This window comes from Loxodonta africana, chromosome 18 (genome assembly GCF_030014295.1).
Source record: "Loxodonta africana isolate mLoxAfr1 chromosome 18, mLoxAfr1.hap2, whole genome shotgun sequence".
Classification (NCBI taxonomy): domain Eukaryota; kingdom Metazoa; phylum Chordata; class Mammalia; order Proboscidea; family Elephantidae; genus Loxodonta; species Loxodonta africana.
In genome coordinates this window covers 82,114,388-82,138,448 of record NC_087359.1, presented here as the reverse complement: position 1 = coordinate 82,138,448, position 24,061 = coordinate 82,114,388, and the positions used below count along the sequence as shown (strand labels likewise).

General features: G+C 39.4%; 2 protein-coding genes across 16 annotated transcripts in view; one reads left to right on the top strand and one right to left on the bottom strand.

Moving 5' to 3' along the window:
• Positions 1-20,245, top strand: part of TTC19 (tetratricopeptide repeat domain 19) — a 42,076-nt gene extending 21,831 nt beyond the window's left edge. The window contains exons 8-10 of the mRNA XM_064271858.1: positions 17,138-17,292; positions 18,603-18,765; positions 19,450-20,245. Coding sequence (XP_064127928.1) covers positions 17,138-17,292; positions 18,603-18,765; positions 19,450-19,583 — 452 coding nt within the window. The 3' untranslated portion in view covers positions 19,584-20,245. The remainder of the gene's footprint in view (positions 1-17,137; positions 17,293-18,602; positions 18,766-19,449) is intronic.
• Positions 12,810-24,061, bottom strand: part of NCOR1 (nuclear receptor corepressor 1) — a 251,600-nt gene continuing 240,348 nt past the window's right edge. For 14 of the 15 annotated variants that reach the window (XM_064271844.1, XM_064271846.1, XM_064271854.1 and 11 more), the window contains one exon: positions 12,810-23,972. In XM_064271844.1, the coding sequence (XP_064127914.1) occupies positions 23,785-23,972 (188 nt within the window). In that variant the 3' untranslated portion in view covers positions 12,810-23,784. The remainder of the gene's footprint in view (positions 23,973-24,061) is intronic. The other variant, XR_010318467.1, reaches the window with a different exon arrangement.

Sequence of the window (24,061 nt, the reverse complement as noted above, 5' to 3'; positions counted from 1 at the left end):
TCTTTTTTAATTTAAATCACACACTGTACTCCGTTGAGGGCATTTTATGACTTGGGTGAATCTTTAGTCTTTTTTGCAATTTGATCTGAAATCATTTATGCTCGTTTCCTTCACTGTTAAGTTTTAATAAATATTGAGTAGCTATTCTGTGCCAGGCATTGCTTTAGGATTGAAATAGAAGCGAGTTTTAAGGCAAGAGTCCCTGGCCTTCGGAAGCTTAATGCTTAGAAAGGTATGTTTCAGCTATGAAATCCGATATACGTTTACCCCATAGGGTTTCCAGGGAGTAGCTGGTGCATTGAAACTGCTGACCTTTTGGTTAGCAGCCGTAGCTCTTAACCACTGCGCCCCCAGGGCTCCTGCGTTATGTACTATGTGCTAATTAGTATATGCTTGAGTTTCGTTTAAGAGTTTTCCCATTCTGGTTTATTCTTCTTGTGACTCTTACAACAGTATATATTGGTTCAGTTACATGGCTTTAGAAGATATTTTAGGTTCTGGTAATACAGATCCTCACTCATACTTCTTTGGCTCACTCATTTATTTTTCACATGAATTTTAGATTTTTATTCACGTGTGTTTTAGAATAATTTTGTCAAGGTCCCATGGTACTTTGAGACTAAATGATTACATTTGCTTTATGTTTATAAATTAGTTTGGGGTGATCATCTGAATAAGTATACCTTTGACGCAAATAGCAGAAAATTTCAACTCAAACGGGGTTAAGCAATAAGGGCACCAATTTTCTCATATAACTGGCAGTTCCGAGCGAGGGGCAGACAGTTGACTGTTGGGCCGGTGACTCCGAAACCGTCCTCTTCACGGTCGTTCTCAGCATGTTGACTTTGTCCTCGTGCCCCTGCTCCGCTTTTGTTTGCAGAGTGACTGTGGCGATTCTAGTCATCTTACCCAGAAAAGGACGTTTTGGTGTTTCTCTTAGGATCAAGATCATCTTTCCTAGAAGTCCCCAAGTAGATTTATATTACCTTCTCACTGGGTCACATGCCCTTCCTGAGCCAATGCTTGGCGAGAGAAACGGGGCTACCGTAATTGACTAAAGCTGGTCAGGGTCCGCTCCTAGCTGAGGGTGGGAGTTGCCACTGCTCGAGTCACGTGAGACGAGTGGGTGCTGAGTCTTCCATTGAGGTACATAGTGTGGTTCTCTGCTTAGAGTTTTCTTCATGTAGATGGGACATCTATTTTATTAAGTTTGATTCTTACCTGGATTATTTTGTTTCCTTCCCTTCCTGCTACCCCCTCCCTTTTTTTTTTTAAACAAGACTTTGTAATTTATATCTTTTTTAAAAACATAATTTTATTGTAATAAATATATACATATATAACAAAAAGATGCCTTTTTTAAAAATTAATTTTTATTGTGCTTTAAGTGAAAGTTTACAAATCAGGTCAGTCTCTCATACAAAAATTTACATACACCTTGCTATATACTCCTGATTGCTCTCCCTCTGATGAGATAGTACAGTATTTCCCTCCACTCTCCTCATGTCCGTTTGGGTAGCTTATAGCCACTTCTGCACTCTCATTTCCCCCCCAGACAGGAGATGCCAACATAGTCTCATGTGTTGACTTGATGCAAGAAGCTTGTTCTTCACCAGTCCCATTTTCCATCCGCTATTCCAGTCCAGTCCCTGTCTGAAGAGTTGGCTTTGGGAATGGTTCCTGCTCTGGGGTAACAGGTCTAGGGTCCATGGCCTCTGGGGTCCCTCCAGTCCCAGTCTGACCATTAAGTCTGGTCTTTTTATGAGAATTTGGGATCTGCATCCCACTGCTCTCCTGCTCCCTCAGGGTTTCTCTGTTGAGTCCCCAATCAGGGCAGTCATCTGTTGTGGCCAGGTACCATCTAGCTCTTCTGGTCTCAGGCTGATAAAGTCTCTGGTTTATGTGGTCCTTTTTGTCTCTTAGGCTCATAATTATTTTATATCTTTGGTGTTCTTCATTCTTCCTTGTTTCGGGTGGGCTTAGACCAATTGATGCATCTTAGATGGCTGCTTGCTAGCATTTAAGACCACAGACTCCGCTCTCCAGAGTGGGATGGAGAATGTTTTCTTAATAGAATTTATTATGCCAATTGACTTAGATGTCCTCTGAAACCATGGTCCTGAAACCCCCGCCCCTGCTACGCTGGCCTTTGAAGTGTTCAGTTTATTAAGGAAACTTCTTTGTTTTTGGTTTAGTCCATTTGTGTTGACCTCTCCTGTATTGTGTATTGTCTTTCCCTTCACCTAAAATGAAACTTACCTATTATCTAATTAGTGAATACCCCTCTCTCTCCCTCTGGCCCTCCCCCCTGTTGTAACCATCTAAGAGTATTTTCTTCTTTGCTTAAACTGTTTCTCCAGTTCTCATAATAGTGGTCTTATACCATATTTGTCCTTTTGCAGTTGACAGATTTCACTCAGCATAATGTCTTCCAGATTTCTCCATGTTAGGAAATGTTCCATGGATTCAACATTGTTCTTTATCGATGCATAGTATTCCATCGTGTGAATATACCATAGTTTATTTATCCATTCATCCATTGATTGTCACCTTGGTTGCTTCCAACTTCCTGCTATTGTGAACAGTGCTGCCATGAACATGGGTGTGCATATATCTGTTGTGTAAAGGCTCTTATTTCTCTAGGATGTATTCTGAGGAGTGGGATTTCTGGGTTGTTTGGTAGATAGATTTCCAAAGTGGTTGTACCATTTTACATTTCCACCATCAGAGTTCCAGTCTCTCCACAACCTGTCCAACATTGATTATTTTGTCTTTTTTGGATTAATGCCAGCCTTGTTGGAGTGAGAAGGAATCTCATTGTAGTTTTTTTTGATTTGCATTTCTGTAATGGCTAATGACCAAGAGCATTTCTTCATGTATCCATTAGCCGCCTGAATGTCTTCTTTGGTGAACTGCCTGTTCATATCCTTTGCCCATTTATTCATTTGTCTTTTTGTGGTTGAGTTTTAGCAGAATCATATAGACTTTACAGATTAGGCGCTGGTCAGAGATGTCATAGCTGAAAACTTTTTCCCAGTGTGTAGGTGGTCTTCTTACTCTTTTGGTGAAGTCTTTGGATGAGCATAGGTGTTTATTTTTAGGAGCTCCCAGCTATCTGGTTTCTTTTTGGCATTTTTAGTAATGTTTTGTATTCTGTTTATGCCATGTATTAGGGCTTCTAATGTTGTCCATATCTTTTCTTCCATGATCTTTATCGTTTTAGACTTATGTTTAAGTCTTTGATCCATTTTGAGTTAGTTTTTGTGCATGGTGTGAGGTATGGGTACTGTTTCATTTTTTTGTAGATGGATATCCAGTTATGCCAGCACCATTTGTTAAAAAGGGTATCTTTTCCCCAATTAACTGACACTGGGCCTTTGTCAAATGCCAGCTGCTCATATGTGGATGGATTTATATCTGGATTCTCAATTCTGTTCCATTGGTCTGTGTGTCTGTTGTTGTACCAGTACCAGGCTCTTTTGACTACTGTGGTGGTATAATAGGTACTAAAATCAGGTAGAGTGAGGCCTCCCACTTTGTTCTTCTTTTTCACTAATGCTTTACTTATCCTGGGTTTCTTTCCCTTCTATATGAAGCTGGTGATTTGTTTCTCCATCTCATTAAAAAATGTTGTTGGAATTTGGATCGGAATTGCATTGTATATATAGATGGCTTTTGGTAGAATAGACATTTTTACTATGTTAAGTCTTCCTATCCCTGAGCAAGGTATATTTTCCCACTACGTAGGTCTCTTTTGGTTTCTTGCAGTAGTACTTTGTAGTTTTCTTTGTACAGGTCTTTTATGTCTCTGGTTAGATTTATTCCTAAGTGTTTTATCTTCTTGTGGGCTACTGTGAATGGTATTGATTTAGTGATTTCCTCTTGGATGTTCTTTTTGTCGGTGTAGAGGAATCCAACTGATTTTTGTATGTTTATCTTGTAACCTGATACCCTGCTGAACTCTTCTATTAGTTTCAGTAGTTTTTTTGAGGACTCTTTAGGGTTTTCTGTGTATAAGATCATGTCATCTGCAAATAGAGATACTTTGACTTCTTCCTTACCAATCTGGGTGCCCTTTATTTCTTTATCTAGCCTAATTGCTCTGGCTAGGACCTTCAACACAATGTTGAATAAGAGTGGTGATAAAGGGCATCCTTGTCTGGTTCCCGATCTCAGTGGGAGTGTTTTCAGGCTCTCTCCATGTAGGGTGATGTTGGCTGTTGGCTTTATATAAATGCCCTTTATTATGTTGAGAAATTTTCCTTCTGTTCCTACTTTGCTGAGGGTTTTTATCATGAGTGTTGAACTTTGTCAAATGCCTTTTCTGCATCAATTGATAAAATCATGTAATTCTTGTCTTTTGTTTTATTTATATGGTGGATTACATTAATTGTTTTTGTTAGTTTAGTTAGGTAGAGTGTTTCTAGGAATTCATCTATTTCTCCTAGGTTTTCAAATTTGTTAGAGTACAATTTTTTGTCATAATGTGATATGATTCTTTTAATTTCAGATGGGTTTGTTGTGATATGGTCCATGTCATTTCTTATTTGGGTTATTTGTTTCCTTTCCTGTATTTCTTTAGTCACTCTGGCCAATGGTTTATCAATTTTTTCAAAGAACCAGCTTTTCGTCTTGATAACTCCTTCAGTTGTCTTTCTGTTACCTAATTCATTTAATTCTGGTCTAATTTTCATTATGTTTTCTTCTGGTGCCTGAGGGTTTCTTTTGTTGTTCTCTATTTGTTCAAGTTATAGGGACAGTTCTTTGATAAAATATAAATTGACCTCTGAGCACTGCTTTCATTGTGTCCCAAATGTTCTGATAGGAAGTGTTTTCATTCTCACTGGATTCTATGAATTTCTTTATTCCCTCCTTAACGTGTTCTATAACCCGGTCCTTTTCGGGCAGTTTATTGTTCAGTTTCCAGGTATTTGATTTGTTTTCCCTGTTATTGATTTCTGCTTTTATGGCCTTATGGTCTGAGAAGATGCTTTGTAATATTCCAATGTTTTGGATTCTTGCAAAGGTTTGCTTTATGACCTAATATGTGGTCTACTGTAGAGAATGTTCCATGTGCACTAGAAAAGAAAGTATACTGTTCCGCTGTTGGGTGGAGTGTTCTGTATATGTCTGTGAGGTCAAGTTGGTTGATTGTGGCAATTAGATCTTCTGTGTCTTTATTGAGCTTCTTTCTGGATGTCCTGTCCTTCACCGAAAGTGGTGTGTTGACGTCTCCTACTATAATTGTGGAGGTGTCTCTCTCACTTTTTAATGCTGTTAGAGTTTGGTTTATGTATCTTGCAGCCCTGTCATTGGGTGCATAAATATTTAATATGGTTATATCATCCTGGTAAATTGTCCGTTTAATCATTATGTAGTGTTCTTCTTTACACTTTGTGGTAGCTTTAACTTTAAAGTCTGTTTTGTCAGAAATTAATATTGCCTCTCCTGCTCTTTTTTGATTGTCGTTTGTTTGATACTTTTTTTCCCATCCTTTGAGTTTTAGTTTGTGTCTCTAAGTCTAAGGTGTGTCTCTTGCAGGCAGCATATAGCTGGATTATGTTTTTTAATCCAGTCTGCGACTCTGTCTCTTCATTGGTGCATTTAGTCCATTTACATTCAGCGTAATTATAGATCAGTATGAGTTTAGGGCTGTCATTTTGATGCCTTTTTCTGTGTGTTGCTGACAGTTTCATTTTTCCACTTTTTTGTGCCGAGAGGTTTTTTTTTGTAAATTGTGTGTTCCTCATTTTCACTGTAGTTGAATTTATTTTTGCTGAGTCATTATGTTCATCTTGGTTTTTATTTTGAAGTATGGAATTGTTAGACCTCTTTGTGGTTAACTTAATATTTACCCCTATTTTTCTAAGTAAAAACCTAACTTATATCACCCTATATTGCCTTGGTTTCCTCTCCATATGGAAGATCTGTGCCTCCTGTATTTAGTCTGTATTGATTATTGTAACCTTTTACATAATGACATCAATGATTCCCTGTTTTGAGCATTTTTTAAAATCTTACTTTAATTAGTATTATTTTTAAGCATACAATTCATTGACATTAATTACATTCGTTATGTTGTGCAACTTTCACCATTATCTATTTTCAAAAGTTTTTCATCACCCCAAGCAGAAGCTTAGTACCCCTTAAGCAATAACTCTCCACCCCTCCCCACGCCCCCTAGTAACCACTAATAAACTTTTGTTTTTATGTGTTTGTTCCTTTTGTGTATATTTTTTTTAGGTATTTTCTTTGTGGTTACCATGGGGATTACATTTAACATTCTAAATTTATAGCAGTCTAGTTTAAATTGATGTCGTGTTAACTTCAGTAACAACAAAAATTCTGTTCCTGTACTCCTCCTAAACCAAGCTGAAACTTAACCTGTTGCCATCAAGTTGATTCTGACTCAGTTACCGTATAGGACAGAGTAGAACTGCTCCATAGGGTTTCTAAGGAGCGGCTGGTGGATTTGAACTGCCCACCTTTTACTTAGCAGCTGAGCTCTTACCCACTGCACAAGCAGGGCTCCTATGCTCCCCTTATGTTATTGTCACAGATTACATCTGTATATACTACGTGCCCGACAGTTATTGTTTCTTGCATTTCTCTCTGACATGGGGCATAAATAGAGCTACAAATGAAAAACACTGTAGAACTGGCTTTTATGCTTGCCTGTGAAATTACCTTTAGTGGACATCTTTTTTTTTCATCATATGGCTTTGACTTACTATCTAATGTCCTTTTATATCAACTCAAAGGACTCCTTTTAGCATTTCTTATCGGACTGGTCTACTGGTAACAAAATCCCTCAGCTTTTATCTGGGAATGTGTTAATTTTGCCCTCACTTTTTTTTATTTTTAATTGCACTTTAGATGAAGGTTTACGGAACACACTGGTTCCTCATTAAGCAGTACACATATTGTTTTATGACATTGGTTAACAATCCCATGGCATGTCAGTACTCTCCCTTCTCAACCTTGGGTTCCCTGTTACCAGCTTTCCTGTCCCCTCCTACCTTCTCGTCCTTGCCCCTGGGTTGGTGTGCTCCTTCAGTCTCATTTTGTTTTATGGGCCTGTCTAATCTTTGGCTGAAGGGTGAACCTCAGGAGTGACTTCATTACTGAGCTGAAAGGGTGTCTGGGGGCTATAGTCTCAGGGTTTCTCCAGGCTCTGTCAGGCAAAGCCTGGTCTTTCTTTTTGAGTTAGAATTTTGTTCTACATTTTTCTCCAGTTCTGTCTGGGACCCTCTATTGTGATCCCTGTCAGAGCAGTCAGTGGTGGTAGTCAGGTACCACCTAGTTGTACTTGACTCAGTTTGGTGGAGGCTGTAGTAGATATGGCCCATTAGTTCTTTGGACTAATCTTTCCTTTGTATCTTTAGTGTTCTTCATTCTTCCTTGCTCCTAAAGGGGTGAAACCAGTGGAATATCCTAGATGGCTGCTCACAGGCTTTTAAGACCTCTGAGATGCTCCTCACCAAAGTAGTATGTAGAACATTTTCTTTATAAATTACGTTATGCCAGCTGAGCTAGATGTTCGCCGAGACCATGGTCCCAACAGCCCTCAGCCCTGTGATTCAGTCCTTCAGGGAGTTTGGCTGTGTCTATGGAGTTTCCATGATTTTGCTTTGTACAAGTTGTCCTGGCTTCCCCAGTATTGTGTACTGTCTTACCCTTCACCAAAGTTACCACTTAACTATTGTCTACTCAGTGTTTTTCCATCCCTACTCCTCACCTCCCTCGTAACCATCAAAGATTATTTCCTTCTGTGCGTAAACCTTTCATGAGGTTTTATAGTAATGGTCTCATAAGATATTTGTCCTTTTGCAGTTGACTTATTTCACTCAGTGTAATGCCCTCCAGACTCATCCATGTTGTGAGATGCTTCACAGATTCATCATTGTTCTTTATTGTTGCATAATACTCCATTGTGTGTATGTACCACAGTTTATCCATTCATGTGTTGATGAGCATCTAGGTTGTTTTCATCTTTTTGCTATTGTGAACAGTGCTGCAGTGAACATGGGTGTGCATATGTCTATTAATGTGACAGCTCTTATTACTCTAGAATATATTTCTGGGAATGGGGTTGTTGGATCGTATGGTATTTCTATTTCTAGCTATCTAAGGAAGTGCCATATTGTTTTCCAAAGTGGTTGTACCATTTTGCATTCCCACCAGCAATGCATAAGGGTTCCAATCTCCCTGCAGCCTCTCCAACATTTGTTATTTCCTGGTTTTTTGATTCGTGCCAGTAATGCCGGGGTACGATGGTATCTCTACCCTCACTTTTGAAGGTCACTTTTTCTGGATATCGAATTCTTGGTTGACAGATCTTTGTTTTCGGCACTTTAACTGCCTTCTGAGGATTCCTTGTATGTCTTGAGTCACTTCCCTCATGGCTGCTCTCAAGATTCTTTAGTTTTCAAGAGTTTGATTAGAAAGAGTCTCTGTGGATCGTCTGGGATTTTATACTACTAGGAGTTCATTGAGCTTCTTGGATGTGTAGATTCATCTTTCAGCACATTTGGGAAGCTTTCTACCCTTACTTATTCAAATATTCTTTCTGTCCCTTTCTGCTTCTAAGACTTCCATAGTGTGTATGTTGATGCCCCTTGTGGTATCCCGGAAGTCCCTTAGGCTCTGTTCACTTTTCTTCATCTTGATAAATTTCAGTTATTGTATCTTTAAATTTGCTGATTCTTTCTTCTGCCAGCTTAGATCTGCTACTGAGCCCTCTCCCCATCCTCCAGTGAGTTTTTCATTTCATTTATTATTCTTTTCAGCTCTAGTATTTTTGTTTGGTTCCTTTTTATAGTTCCGTGTATTCTTACTTTGTTCATGTATCCTGAAATCCCATTGTTGAGTTGATTCCGACTCATAGTGACCCTATAGGACAAAGTAGAACTGCCCCCATAGGGTTTCCAAGGACTCGCTGATGGGTTTGAACTACTTACCTTTTGGTTACAGCCAAGCTCTTAACCACTGCATCACCAGAGCTCTTTGTTCATGTGTAGCTTTTCTGATTTCCTTAGGTTCTTTGTCCATATTTCCCTTTAGCTCTCTGAGCTTATTTAATATTGTTCTTTAAGGTCTTTGTCTAGTAGTCCATTATCTGGGCTTCCATGGGGTGGTTTCTCCCTTTATTTTGTTCTTTTGCAGGGTCTTCCTTTCCTGTTTCTTTGTATGCATTAGGCTTTTTTTTTTTGTTGCTGAAAACGGGATATTTGAATGTTGTAATGCGGTGACTCTGGAAATCAGATTCTTCTCTTCCTCAGGGTTTGCCGTTTTGTTTTTAATTCAATTTAATTCAGTTGTTTAGTGATTTGCCCTGTTTTTGCTCACCTGGTTGTATGTGGATGCTGAAGTAACTTATGTTCAGCTAGTATTTGGACAGAGATTTCCTTGTTTCTGTCAAAACTAAAACCAGAAAACCCCCTCCCAGCCTTTGCTAATTGGCTCTGTCCTGGAGCCCCTCCCTCAGCATTTAGCCAGGCTTGTACTGAGCCTAAGATCAGTCGGAGCTGAAAGCAGAGGGTCTTTTCTCAGGTAATTCTGGTGCATGCATTTTGCCTTTAGCAGGTTGTGAATCTATCAGTTGCCCAGTATACACTGTGCTTTTGAAACCCTTAATTTCCAAAAGAAACTCTCCCCAGTGTCTCTTCCAGTCTTGTTAGGTGCCTGGGCAGTGGTTCTATCGTATGCTTCCGTGGCACTCTTTAGCCCCGGTGGGTACAGGTGCTTACAGCCTTCTGATGTTACTCTCTGCCCCTTCTCTCTGTGTGAGCGCTGAGACTGGTCAGACCTAGACAAGATCTCGCTGCAGGCTTTCAGGCAGCCCTGAGGCCCGGTTAGAACAGACACACAATAGTTTACTATTAAAGTCAGCCCAGTTCTGCCGAGAGCCAGAGAGCAGGCTCCCTCTCTGGGAGTCAGACCATGGCTGCTTGAAGATGGCTGCAACCTGTGCCCGGGAGGGAGTGAGGCTCAGAGTAGTAAGCCAAAGCTCTCCTGCTGCGTCTGTGCAATCAGCCAGAGCTCTCCTGCCGCGTCTGTGCCACCTTTCTCTTGAGTCAGCCTTTGCTGAGCTCCTGTAAGCTTTTGACTGGTGGCTTCTGTTCTGCTTGTTTTTTTGGTGTTTTTTTGTCGGGGGATGGGGGTGCTGCTGCTCACTTCGCAGTCTTGCCCCAGATTGTTTTTTTTTTTCTTTTTGTAGGTTATATAAACAAGATCTAAATTTTGGTCGAATTGTCTAACTGGTTAGTGGTGATATATGGGAACACTTCATTTTTCCATATTTATTTTATAGCTGGCTACTTAACTATTTGCTTTTCAGTTGATATTCATGCCATTTATAGATAGATGATTATTCATTGGGAAATTATGATAATTATTTACTTTCAGGTAGTTATATCCTGGTCTTTTTCTTCTACTCACTCCCTTTTGTTAAATTTTAGTTCATTGTTTATAACTTAAGAAAAACACTAAACAGTGATGATAGGTAACTTTGTCTTATGCCCAATTTGGTACCAAACTATGACTAGATACATATCTAGAGCAGACTGGCTTGTTGTAGGTGAGTTATTTGGTGTACTTACTGCTGGGTGATATTTAACACGGTGATTTAATCTAGAGCAGACTCACTTGTTTTAGGTGAGTTATTAGTATACTGCTGGGTAATATTTAACAGTGGTATTTTATTTCCACCTGAGCCAGATCTTTAGAGTTAGTTCTCTGGCAACTTTTTTCTTCCTTCCTTGATTACTCACACATTTAGGTTTCTTCCGTCTTACTGATTTAATTTTAGTACCTGGGACAAAGCCGAGCACACAGCAAGTGTTCATATGTATCTACTGAATAAATGGATGCATGTGTAAGAATATTGCACATCTACATTTCCCAGAAGAAACTTCCTTATGGAGTTAAATTTTTGAAGCATAATATACTATATTCTCTTATGTGTTATATTTGTTTCCCAGTTCTTAATTTTATGGATTTATTTTCTCTCTTTAAATTAGTAGGAGATTTTCTTCAATTGATTCTTTCCTTTTCCTTTCTGTGAGATAAAGTTTTCATTTATTTTCATGTTTTAAATAGTCAAAACATTTCTGGAAAATTGAAGTAATTTTGGTGGTATAATATTTTGGTTTCATGAAGGCTTGAAGTTATGAACCCGAGTTTGAATCCTGGCTCTACCACTTACTAGCAATTTGACTGTGGACCAATTACTTCTCTTCAGTTTCCTCATCAGTAAATGAGAATCATAGTAGGACTTACCTCATAGAGTTGTTATGACGATTAAATGCTCTAGGACTGTGCCTAGTACTCATTAAGTCCCTATGTAAGAGTTTGCTGGAGTGTGCCATTAACCTGATTATAAACCTAATGGTTTAGCTCCTCTTTGTTTACTAAAAAAAATGTTTACTAGTCTCCATTTATTAAGGTCTTTATTCTATTTGTAGTTTCTCCTTCTTTTTTGTCAATTTTGTTGATCTTTTCAAAGAACCAATTTTATATTTCATTTGTTATTATTTTCCTATTTCCTGCCTAATCTTTATTATTTCCCTCCTGCTTGCTTTGGGTTTAGTTTGCTTTCCTCTTTCTAGTTTCTTAAGGTGGGAAGTTTAGTCTTTAAGATCTTTCTTTTTCTAATATGGACATTTATAATTAAAGTTTCTCTGGTGCTTTAGCTGTGTTCTTGTTTTCATTCAACTCAGAGTGTTTTCTAATTTCCCTTGTGATTTCTTCTTTGACCTTTTAGATATTTAGGATGGTGGTAATTTCCATATATTTATGAATTTTCCAAATTTCTTTCTGTAGTCAATTTCTAATTTAATACCATTGTAGTTGTATACCACAGGTCTCCTGTTGATAGACATGTAGTTTATTCCACGTATTTCACTGTGGAAAATAATGGTTCATTGAACATTCTTGGACCTCTTTTTGCTCACATGCAAGATATTTCTTAGGGTATGTACCTAAGAGTGGAATTGCTGGGGTGCATATACTATATATTACCAAACTGCTTATCAGAGTGGTTTTACCAGTTCACATTTTCACTAGCAGAGTTCCTATTGCTTTATATCCTTTTTATTGTTACACTTAAAACTTCTGACAATCTAGTGCATATGAAATCGAATTTCTTTGTGTTTTTAATGTGTATTCCTCTAATTACTAGTAGGATAGAACATCTTTTGGGTGTTTATTGGCTATTCAGATTTCTTCCTCTGAAAATTGAGTCTTCATATCCTTTGCTCATTTTTTTGAAGGATTATCTTTTAATGATTTCTAAGAGCTCTTTATACATTCGTGTATCTTCATATTTTGTGGGTTACATTACCCTTTGTGGGTTGTCTTTTCACTTCGTGGTGTTTGATATACAGAGATTTAAATTTGAATGTAATGGAATCTGTTGATATTTTCCTTTATAGTTTGTGCATTTTGAATCTTGTTTAATAACATCCTTTACTATTCTAAGGTCAAAAAGATACTTATTTTAAATATTTGAATTTTCACATTTAGGTCTTTATTTACGTAGAGTTCATTTTTTAATATGGTGTGAGGTAGGGATATAGGCGCGAAAATGGATTCAAACATACCAGTGATCATGAAGATGGCACAGGACCAGCCAGCATTTTGTTATGTTATACATAAGGTTGTATGAGTTGGCGCCGACTCGATGGCAGCTAACAACAGGATATAGCTTGTTTTGTTTTTCCTCATGAACAACCAGTTGCCTTGGACTATTTCCTATGTCTGTGTCTTTCCTATATCTATCGCTATTATTTTTGCAGTAGGAAACTCTACTGTGGTTGGGCATTTTTTTTTTTTGTATGTACTTTTATTTTTTTGATTGCACATACTAGTCCTATATTGTTTTTGATGGTGGTAAAAGAACTTAGGGGCCTGTGCCCAGGTTTTCCTAAATTAGAGATGCTCGTTTTCTTGTTAATGGAGTATCTCTATTCCTGTTTTTATAAATACTTATAATTGTGCCAATATTTTATCATATTACTTTTTAGTCTATATTTATGTAAGCCTAATTTGATAATAGGAGCCCTTGTGATATATTAAGCATACTGTATTCCTGGAATAAGTGCTGCTTGGTCATATCCTTAGTATATTTGAGAATTCCATTTGCTAATGTCTTGAGTGAAAATTTCTGTAATGAGACTTGTTTGCTTTGTGGACTGATTTTTGTGAAGCTCTATAAATGATCCCAGTTTATTTCTCAGTTGTTATTGTTGTTGTCAGCAGCTGATGAGTTGGCTCTGACTCATGACAGTCTTACGTATACCAGCAAAATGTTACCCAGTCCTGCACCATCTTCCTCATCTTTGATATGTTTAGTCCATTTTTGTGGCTAGGGTGTCAGTCCATCTCATTGAGGATTTCCCTCCTTCTTGCCCACCCTGTACTTTACCAACCGTGATGTCCTTTTCTAGCGATTGGTCTTTCCTGAGGACCTGTCCAGTGTAAGTGAGCCAGATTCTCGCCATCCTTGCTTCTAAGACACATTGTGGTTGTATTTCTTCTGAGGCTGATCTGTTCATCCTTCTGGCAGTCCGTGGTATTCTTCACCAGCACAATTCAAGTGTATCAGTTCTTCCGTCTTCTGTTTTCACTGTCTAACTTCTGCATGCATATGAGGCAATTTAAAACAGACCATGGCTTGGGTCAGGAGCATCTTATCATCAAAGTGACATCTTTTAAAAATTTGAGAGAGGTCTTCTGCAGCAGATTTTCCCAGTGTAACACTTCATTTGATGTTGGTTGTTGATCCAGGTGGAATGAAGTCATTCACAGCTTTAATGACAGCTCGTTTCTTCTCCACAGTTATTTTCTTCTTGTCTAACTTATAGCAATGTCTTTTATTAAAACCATTAAAAATTTTTTTATTACTTAGAAAAGGAACTTTTTTATTATACATATTTAAAGCTGTAAAATTTTCTCGTGGCAATAAACTAAAGGTTTTGTTATGGAGCCTTTTAATTTTCTTTTAAAAGTTTTGTTATGGAACATTTTTATTTCCTCCTTGGTCCTGTTCTTAGAGAAGATTAGTTTTCAAAAAATAGTCTATTTTCATGTTCTTTTGGTCAGAATGTGCTATAAATTTAAAATACAATTTTAAAATTAATGCTTGATATTGAAAAAAATATTGTAGCCAGTTTTTTACCTCATTAATTATGTTCTTTAAAAAGCTTCACTGCCTTTTCTCTCACTCTAATTTTCTTCTATTTTTATTGTGCTTTACGTGAAAGTTTACAAATCAAGTTAGTCTCTCATACAAAAATTTATATACACCTTGCTATGTACTCCTAGTTGCTCTCCCCCTAAAGAGACAGCACACTCCATCTCTCTACCCTGTATTCCCCGTGTCCATTCAGGCAGCTTCTGTCCCCCCTCTGGCTTCTCATCTCCCCTCCAGACAGGAGCTGCCCACGTAGTCTCACGTGTCTACTTGAGCCAAGAAGCTCATTGCTTAGCAGTATTATTTTCAGTCTTACAGTCCTGTCCAATCCCTGTCTGAAGAGTTGGCTTTGGGAATGGTTCCAGTCTTGGGCTAACAGAAGGTCTGGGGACCATGACCTCTGGAGTCCTTCTAGTCTCAGTCAGACCATTAAGTCTGGCCTTTTTACGAGAATTTGAGGTCTGCATCCCACTGCTCTCCTGCTCCATCAGGGGTTCTCTGTTGTGTTCCCAGTCAGGGCAGTCATCGGTTGTGGCCGGGCACCATCTAGTTCTTCTGGTCTCAGGCTGATGTAGTCTCTGGTTTCTGTGGTCCTTTCTGTCTCTTGGGCTCATAATTACGTTGTGTCTTTGGTGTTCTTCATTCTCCGTTGGTCCAGGTGGATTGAGACCAATTGATGCATCTTAGATGGCCGCTTGCTAGCATCTAAGACCACAGACGCCACTCACCAAAGTGGGATGCAGAATGCTTTCTTAATAGGCGTTGTTATGCCAGTTTACCTATATGTCCCCTGAAACCATGGTCCCTAGCCCTCCACTCCTGCTACTCTGGCCTTCGAAGCATTTGGTTTATTCAGGAACCTTCTTTGCTTTTGGTTTAGTCAAGTTGTGCAGACCTGTCCTGTACTGTGTGTTGTCTTTCTCTTCACCTAAAATAGTTCTTGTCTACTAATCTAATTGGTAGATTACCGATAACTGAGGTAATATTTTACTTCTGTCACTTATTCTTGTACTTAAGTTACACTATTGAAAGTTTTTCCATAATTGTAAAATGTAAAAAGAGCATATTATTTTTAAAAATATAGAAACCTTTAAAGAGATTTACTACAACTCTCATGAAAAGATTCAGTAGTCCTTGGCAGTGGGTAGTCATTTTTTTGGAGCATGTAGTTTCTGGAATTAGAATAATCACCCGTTATATTTTTTGTTTTTTGGTAAATGGTGAACATTTTTGTCTTTAAATCTTCTCAGAGAATAAGAGTTTTAGTAGCTCTATGGTATTCTAGTGTATTTCTTCAACGCTTCTTTTGTGCATTTAGGTTGTTTCCAATTTTTCATTGTTAAAAATAACTTATCTTCTTGGACCTTTGTACTTGAAGCAGACACAGAGATTTGTCCCGTTTTCATTTCTAACTCTGCCTTTTAATTAGCATTATATAATTACCATTTATCTCACAGTACTGTTAATATTACAACTGCTTCTTGATATTTTTTGTCTCATGGTTTTGTATTTTTTATTCAGTGTTTCGGTATTCCTTTTTAGAGAAATAGAGTGTCTTTACATACGGTAATTAGTTGGTACCCTCATGTTTTTATATGATTATGTTTATAAATTTATAATTTTATATTTATGAAAATAATTTTCATGTTATAAATCTTTGAAACTAGTAAGGCATTCAGTATTTTAAAAAGATTTTATTTACCTTTTTTTATATATAACTAAGCAAAAATTAACAACTTTAGATTTCTTTTTGAGGAAGAAAAGTTTCATCCTTTTTTTCACTTTTACCCCCTGGTATTATTCCAACAGGTGTACTCATCTGCCAACTATTTTACTTGAAATAATCTCTTCAGTGATTAAGCATACTATAGTAATTTAATCGTTAAATCCCATATGCCATTTGTAAATTTTTTTAAAATTTGAAGATACGGAAAGGAGTTTAGATATGAACGATAGCTTCGCTGGTAAATAAACCAAGTGAGCATCTTCAGTTGGGTGTCTAATAGTTCTTGTTACATAAGATCATTTGAGATAAGCTCTCTGTGTGTCTCTCTGTGAGTTGTCTGGAAACCCTGGTGGTATAGTAGTTTTGTGCTACGGCTGCCAACCAAGAGTCGGGCAGTTGGAATCCACCAGGTGCTCCCTGGAAACTCCGTGGGGCAGTCCTGCTCCATCCTGTAGGGCTGCTACGAGTCGGGATTGACTTGACGGCAGTGGGTTTTTTTGGTGTGAGTTGTTTGCAGAATTTCCTTGTAGCTTGGTTTTGTTTCTACATTATTTGTATCGTCTTTACTTGTGCAAGTTGATATTTGGTACTGTTATTTAGATTGGTTACTGTTCTCCAGTTCTTGGTGTTACCATTCTCTAATTCTTTGTGTGTGGCATTAGCTGTTTTTGAATTTGTTTTTCCTACACTGCAGAGTCAATTCTGTAATGTGTCGAGAGGTGCTGTCATTGCATCCTTTATTCTTTTTCAAAAAATGGACTAACTGTTCTTTATATCTGGCTTTTGATCTTCTATTTCAGAATTCTGTATGTTCTCTGGTTTCTTATTGCTTAGCTTTTTTTGCACCTTAAAACTTTTTCATTGGCCCTGGACTTTTTTAATATTATTCACTCATTCATCTTTGGGTTTATTTTCATCTGCTTCTGCTGAGTATTATTAGTTTAAAAAAAAAATTCCATGTTTTAATTAATGTCTGGACTCTGAATATTATTTAAAATGCCAGAAGAAATTCCACAAGTCCTGTTAGTCTGGAATTTATCATTTAATCAGATTAAATTCATCTAAATTACCTCTAACTGACATGAAACATTCAGTGGGCCACATACTGTTAAAATATTTTGTGGTCTGAGTAAGAAGAAAAATGACTAGAGCAGGAAGCCGCTGTGCCTTCTGGATTGTACTTGTTACATCCCAGCGCCCTCTTCTTGTCTTCATAGTGGAAGAGAAAGCCAATACCCACCTCCTCCTGGGTATGTGCTTAGATGCCTACGCGCGCTACCTTGTGTTTGCTAAGCAGCCATCGCAGGCACAAAAGATGTATGAAAAAGCTTTGCGGATTTCTGAAGAAATACAAGGAGAAAGACACCCACAGGTAAGGGAGGAAAATGTAGAAGAGAGTGTAAAGCAAAAGTTTAGAAATGTTTTGGTTGTTAAATGTCACAGCGACTGGGAGTAGACTATAAGTAGATGGTTCTAGCAGTCTCCTCCTCCTCAAGCCCCAGTTCATTTTCTGCCTTCCCACAACACCCCCTACCCCAAACATACTTGTTTCCAAAAGGATTTAGGACTCCTGATCAGTTACTAGGTCTACGCAGAACATTCCTGTGGTTTACACCACAGAGAGCAGCCTTTCTAAAACGCAGGTCTGATGAGGCACCGGGTGCTTCCGTGGCTTCCAGGTGTGTGGCACAGGCCTTCTCGGTGGGGTCTGCAGACCTCTTATTAGAATCTCGTGAAGAACAGGTCAGTAGACGAAGATCCTTGCACTCCTTGTCCTGTAGTTAAAATGCGTGTGTGGGGAAGGCGGGACTGACATGTTCAAAACCACTGATGTAGAATTTGAACACACCATGTAAAGCTTTCTATCAGAACCCTAAACATGGATTGAGATCATCTATTGGTGTCTCCCCTCTATCAAATGAAATTCTTAGAGGGGAAGGCGTGGATGCCTGTGTCTGCTCAGTGCCCCCAGCACAGGATACAGAATTTTTAGCGGACCGAACATGTCGCAAGGCAGAGCGAATAGTAGTTTTAGAAGAAAAGGGATTTTAAACTGAATTATCTCCAGGAAGGGGATTTAGTAGAGTATCGTTGAGGAATCATAAAAAGGTGAGACTGGAATTCAAATGACCAAGGAGTAGCTAGAATCAGGGGACTTACAAAGCCTGGCTTCAATGGGGAAGAAGGTGTGGAAGCCGGACCCTTTTAGTGCCAACATTTTAAAGACTCTTCATGAGAATCTTCCTTAATAGGTATTTCTTCTTCTTGATGACAGTCTTGGGGTTACCAGTAGAATTACGTTATAATACATTACGGCCCCAGAGGCAATAAGGCCACAGGGGGCTGACGTCTCAAGATTCTTGGACCTTAAACGAGACATTATAGCTCCTTTTTGTTATTTTTTATTTGGCGCTTCTAATTTAATAATTAGTTGGATAAATAAATAATATTCACCCTGTTCCCCAGTTTCTAGATTGTATAATTTGAGGGTTGAACCAGTGTCCACTTACAGCGTGGAAAATAAGCACACAGTTGGTTAGAGGCTGATATTCCTCACCTTTTGAGGACTGCTGGGTAAGATAAAATCTGAAGTATGTAGTCACGGTTTATCAAACTCTAAATAAATGTTAAATCTGTGTAGGTGTGTGTTTAAAGACAAAGCCTTGTTTCTTCCATATCTAGACCATCGTGCTGATGAATGACCTGGCTACTACTCTGGATGCACAGGGCCACTTTGATGAGGCCTTCATTTATGTGCAGAGGGCATCCGATCTGGCAAGACAGATAAAACACCCTGAGCTACACATGGTGCTCAGTAACCTAGCTGCAGTTCTGATGCACAGAGGTAGGTAGCGTTGGAAACTTGACTGGCTTGCTTTAGGAAAGGATGCTGACTGTATTTACAACCGTGCAGTGGTGTAATGGGGGCAATGGACGATGTAGAAACTTCGGAGTTAGAAGGCTGGCTGAAGAAGGGCAGAAAGGGATGTTTGGTTGAAATACCATTGTGCTCAATTCACGTAACTTTTGTAGCCTTGTGTTAGCCTGCTGAATCACATCAAGCTAGAGGAAGGCTTTGCAATGAAAGTACCTTATTTCCATAGTGTTTTAAATGTTCCTGCACTTACAGTTGAATTTTTTCCTCACAGTATGCTCATGAACATGTTAAGATAGGGAATACAAGTTTGATGGACATTTTTCTGAGCATTTTTAGGAACCTAGATGGACAAGTCTTCATTACACATACCGCCATCATTGAAGTCATTGTCTAATCAAGCGAGGGCCGCATGGTGTACTGGAAGGGGCACCATTAGTCCCATAGCGCTCACTTGTGCTGAAGCTCTGTAACCTGGGCAAATTACAGCCCCTTTAAGCCAGCTTCCTTATCTGTAAAACGGGGATGGAATGAGGCAGTACTAGCCTTACTAGCCTGCCACTGGGTAAGCACAGTCAGTAAGACCTCTGCTGTTCAGAATCCCTTTGAAAACACAGATTTTCTTGTTCTCCCTTCTCTCCTGGGTTACTTTAGAACAATACGCGCAAGCCAGAGAGATCTACCAGGAAGCACTGAAGCAAGCGCAGCTAAAAGGAGATGAGGTGTCCGCACAGCACATCCGGGAAGAGCTGGCTGAGCTGTCGAGAAAAAACAGACCTTTGATTTAACTTTACCAAGCTTGTAGGAAGAAGAGTTTCCGGTAACCCAGAGGAACAGCTATTATTCCATCCTCATTGGCACCCTGATCAGTGGCTTAAATCCTTTGTCCTTGATATTTTTCTCAACTTCTCCTTGGTGAAGGACAAGTTGCATATACTACCACTTCTCTTTTTAAAGAAAAATCACCTTTCACCTCTCATCCCTGATTTTCACTTCTGGAGATGGATGTCAAGTGATGCTTTCAGTTGTAATGCATGGCGAGGTGCCATCATGCTGGTCTGATGTCACTGTGGCCTAAGATGGGCCAGTGTTCCTCTGGGGGAGGGAGGTGTGTGGTGGCTCAGCCTGGCATCTCTAACACTTGGGTCCACTGATTTGCAGCCCTTCCCTCTTCTTTTATCAGTATCTGCCGGCCAGAGCTACCTCTCATGGCAAGGGGGATTATGGTGAGTTTTCTTTAAAACCTACTTTATTTCATGAAGCCCAATGTGGGATTTTAGTGCATAAATGAGGAAATATGGTGTCTTCAGTCTGACACCAGCATCGATCATGTAGTTTCCAAGTGGGAACCAGGCACCTGAAAGTACAGCACCCCTTTGTTCATAAATAAGTCTGTGTTTCTCGATGTATCTTGTTACATGCAACTATAAAAACCGGAGATAAAAAGAAACGACTTAACGTCTTGCTTATCACGCCTACGTGAGCACTCAGCTTCATTTGCGAACAAGGCCTCACAGCAGGATCACCTGGGGAGCTCTTTAAACACAAGCATACCAGGCTGCATGCACAGGGCAGGACCCTGTGAGTGTAGGGTTTAAAACCACCCCAGTCATTCTCATGTGCACCACTGGTGTAAGGGAAGAATCACTGACTGGATTCTAGTCCCGGCTTTTTGTTTTGGGGTCATACTATCCTCATTTGTGAAGTAGGGAATGAGATTCTCTCTTAACTGTGGGAGGAGGTGATTGGTCATGGGACCTTTAATGAACAGACTGCTGTGGTGAAATAGCCTTGTCACCCTGCCTCAGAGTGTATCAATACAAGACACACAGAACCCAGCAGGCCCGAAATAGCCATCTGCTTAGGGGCAATGACAGCTTTTCTAGGAATGTACCACTGAAGAACACGGGCAGGCCGGCGGGGGTGAAGTGTGAGTAGGCTGATAGACTCCTGTTTCTGGTTTCCATGTACGTGCTGAAGACTTCCTTTCATAATAAACTAGAGACTTTACAACGATGTCGTATGTATGCAGTAATCCGTGAGGTCCTCACAAACAATAACTTATTGGCAACCTCATAAAAGTAAAGTACTGGAAGTCCTGAGGTCCAAATCCTCAGGAATTAGACTAAAACTAAAATTTTATATTTTGCTAATATAAATTTCTTCCGTCTTTCTAAGCTTATCTAGGTTTTACTTATTTACCCAGCTAATTCCTCTAATCAAGTCTAACGCAGGGAGTTCAACTGTGTAATATAAATCAGATTGTGTCTTAGTGCAGCCCAATCTTAGTTTACTGTTCTTTTTAAGCTAATGTCAACTACTCACCTCCTGCAACAGAACTTTGACCTTTTCACAGTTGCAGCTGATCTGTTGGGATGACTCAAAGTTAGGTTTTTCACTCAAGAATTTTCATCCTCCACAATGATTCAGCATATGGTCCCGGTGCTGGTAAAACTGTTTTCAGAAAGCCAGTCTCTTCACCTGGGCGGTCTCGTCACAGTTCATTCGTGCCATTGTAAAACGAGGCAGCAGAGCAGAAGGAGAACCGATCCCTTTACTGAGTGGCCTGAATCCAGAACTGTCGTGTCAGGATAGTGTGATGTAGATTTTTGAACTGTACTATGTCACTGCAGTTTTCAGGCATCATTTAACATAACAAAATTAAAACATAAACTTTTCAGTTGTAAGCATGTAGCTTCAGAACACTGAGATCCTGGCCTGCAAAGAGTGTCGTGCCTTCCTCGGTTCATGCCACTGTCAGCAAGTCACCAGGTACTCTCAGTGCCGTGCCTGACGTCTACGTTGAGGTGGACCACTGCTTCCTGATGGCTTGTTCCATAGGTAAGCCATCTAAGTATGCTGTCGTTTCACTATTTTACACTAGGAAATTGTACTGGGTTTCACCTCCCCTTTCTCTACAGGTGATGGTGGGTGAGGTAACACGCTGTGGCGAGGGTGGGGGTGACTGACAGCAGCTCGTCCTGGGTCCGCAAGCAGACATGCAAAAAGAGCAAGTCAAGCTCTCGTCTGACCTTTTCTCAAAAACTGTTCTGACTTGGAATAGGTTAAGATCCTCTTAAGGTGATAGAAAACCCATCATCATCTTTTTCTGTCAGTTGACAATATAAATGATAAGTGAACCCTGAATTATCATCAGTACCTTAAAAAACTGAAGCAGAAACTTCCGGGAGGTAGAAAAGTCAGTGTTCCCATCTGTATTAAAATTATGTGTGTATGTGAACATATATTTGTAATAAAGTGATGGTAACTTTCCAAGCAGTAGGGACTCTGACTCCCAGGCCAGATCTGAAGTTTATTTTGAGGACCTCAGGCACCAGAGCGGCACAGACACTGGAGTAAAGGTTGACCTTCAGAAAAACACGAGCCTGTGCCCTGTCACTGTCACTTATTACTTACCCGGGCAAAGTGCTGACCCTGTGTGCTCATCCACAGCAGGGATTACACACCACTATTACAGGGTTTTGATACGAGGTTTGGATGATGCTCATAAAGCAGTCATTACAAGAGAGGCGCTCAGTCAGCTGCTGACCCTAGAGCAGCTTTCTCAGAGGCTTGAGTACTACTGTGAAAAAGTTTAGGTCTTCTTAAAAGCTCTGTGAAGTGCGAATTTGTATCATCCCGAGAGACCTCTGTTTCTTCCCTTTCCGGTCATCAGTGACCCAAACCGTTACTATCTAGGGGAGGATAACTGGATATGCTTCAGTTGTGTGAAAAAATATCTAAAAGCAAGCAAGCAATTCTTAAGGATAAAATCCTCAAGTACCATAATTAGTTTAAAATTCAGTCTTTTAAATTATTTGCACCTTGATAATCAGTGACATGGAAACAACCAACAGCAAATTCTTGTCTACAAGGGAAAAAACAGCGAGTAGGGCCTGGCCTGCAGAAGTGGGAAAAGGACCTCATGTTCACCTGCATGTTGTTCAGGACAGTTCACAAAGCATTAAAGCTAAAGTGGATTCTACACAGATCATGATCTTTAAACCAACCAGTTACATAACATCAAACTGAAGAAAATGGTCTCCCCCGCCCCCCTTTGCAACCTGAGACACCAAAGGCCTTAAATCACACATAATCTACTGTAGCTATGGACAGGGTAGTCAAATTTATTTCAAAACAAAAGCTATATTGGGCTGCATCAAATGCAGGAGAAAAGGGACATTTAGAGGCATGGTTAAATTACCAGTGTGCATAACACTGAGGTATGCATCCAGTAAGCCTTTAAAACTTTAAAATCTGAGCTGTAACATACCCATGCAGTCATATTTTTTCAGTGTTAATTAAAAAAAAAAAAAAGCCTGCACCGAAAATTTACAGTATGGCAGAATTTTGTTTCTCCTACCCTTCGACCCTAATATGTTAATGTACAGATTTTATGTCAAGGGTCTGTGTTAGAAATCTAAACATATCACAAGATTTTAAACATCACTGGGAAACTGAATTTAGAGGAAACAAAATCAGATAAAAGTACAATGCCCGTGACAGCCAACATTATGTAACTGGGCTGTATGAGGTTTAGAAGGCAAGGGTTAAAAAGACAAAAAGATATTTAAAATTTACCCCCAAAGGCTGACGCGCTGATTGGAACATAAGTATATCATACTACAGCAAGGGGAAACACTGCAAAAAAGGTCATCTATTTACAGAAAAATGATTTAAAGACATTATGATTTTTACAAACAGATGTAAGAATGGGAATTGTCCACTTTTAAAAACTCTACATATCTTCAGCATTTCAACCCTCCACTATTATTATAATCCACTGAATTGCCTGTATCAAAGGCAGCTCCCCCCACCCCCCTCATCTGACTCTCCAAATAAAATTCCATCATTTCTTCTTCGTCTGTGGCCCTGGCTCTCCCGGAAAGTCTCTGGGCACAAGTCATAGGAGGTTTTTGGCCTGCAATTAAAACCACCAAAAACTAGAGCTTCCTTCCCCTGCACCCCGCCTCCCTTCGTTCTCCGTGTTCAGTCATCACTATCCGACAGCGTCTCGTACTGTGCTGAGAGCAGTGGGGCAGGCTCTCGTTCCCAGATCCTGTTCTGTTGGTGACTAGCTGCTTGGCTAACAGGAGGAGGAGCACACGCAATCGACGTGGGTGGCGTACTACTCAGCATTCTCATCGTCAGAGGGTTATAAGGAAACTGAGTTGAGCCTGACAAAAGAAAAAGTAGGTTTTCACTGTCGTGAGCATAGTTGTTGAGTAGGAAAGAATTAAAAAAAAAATTCTACTAAAGTGGTAAC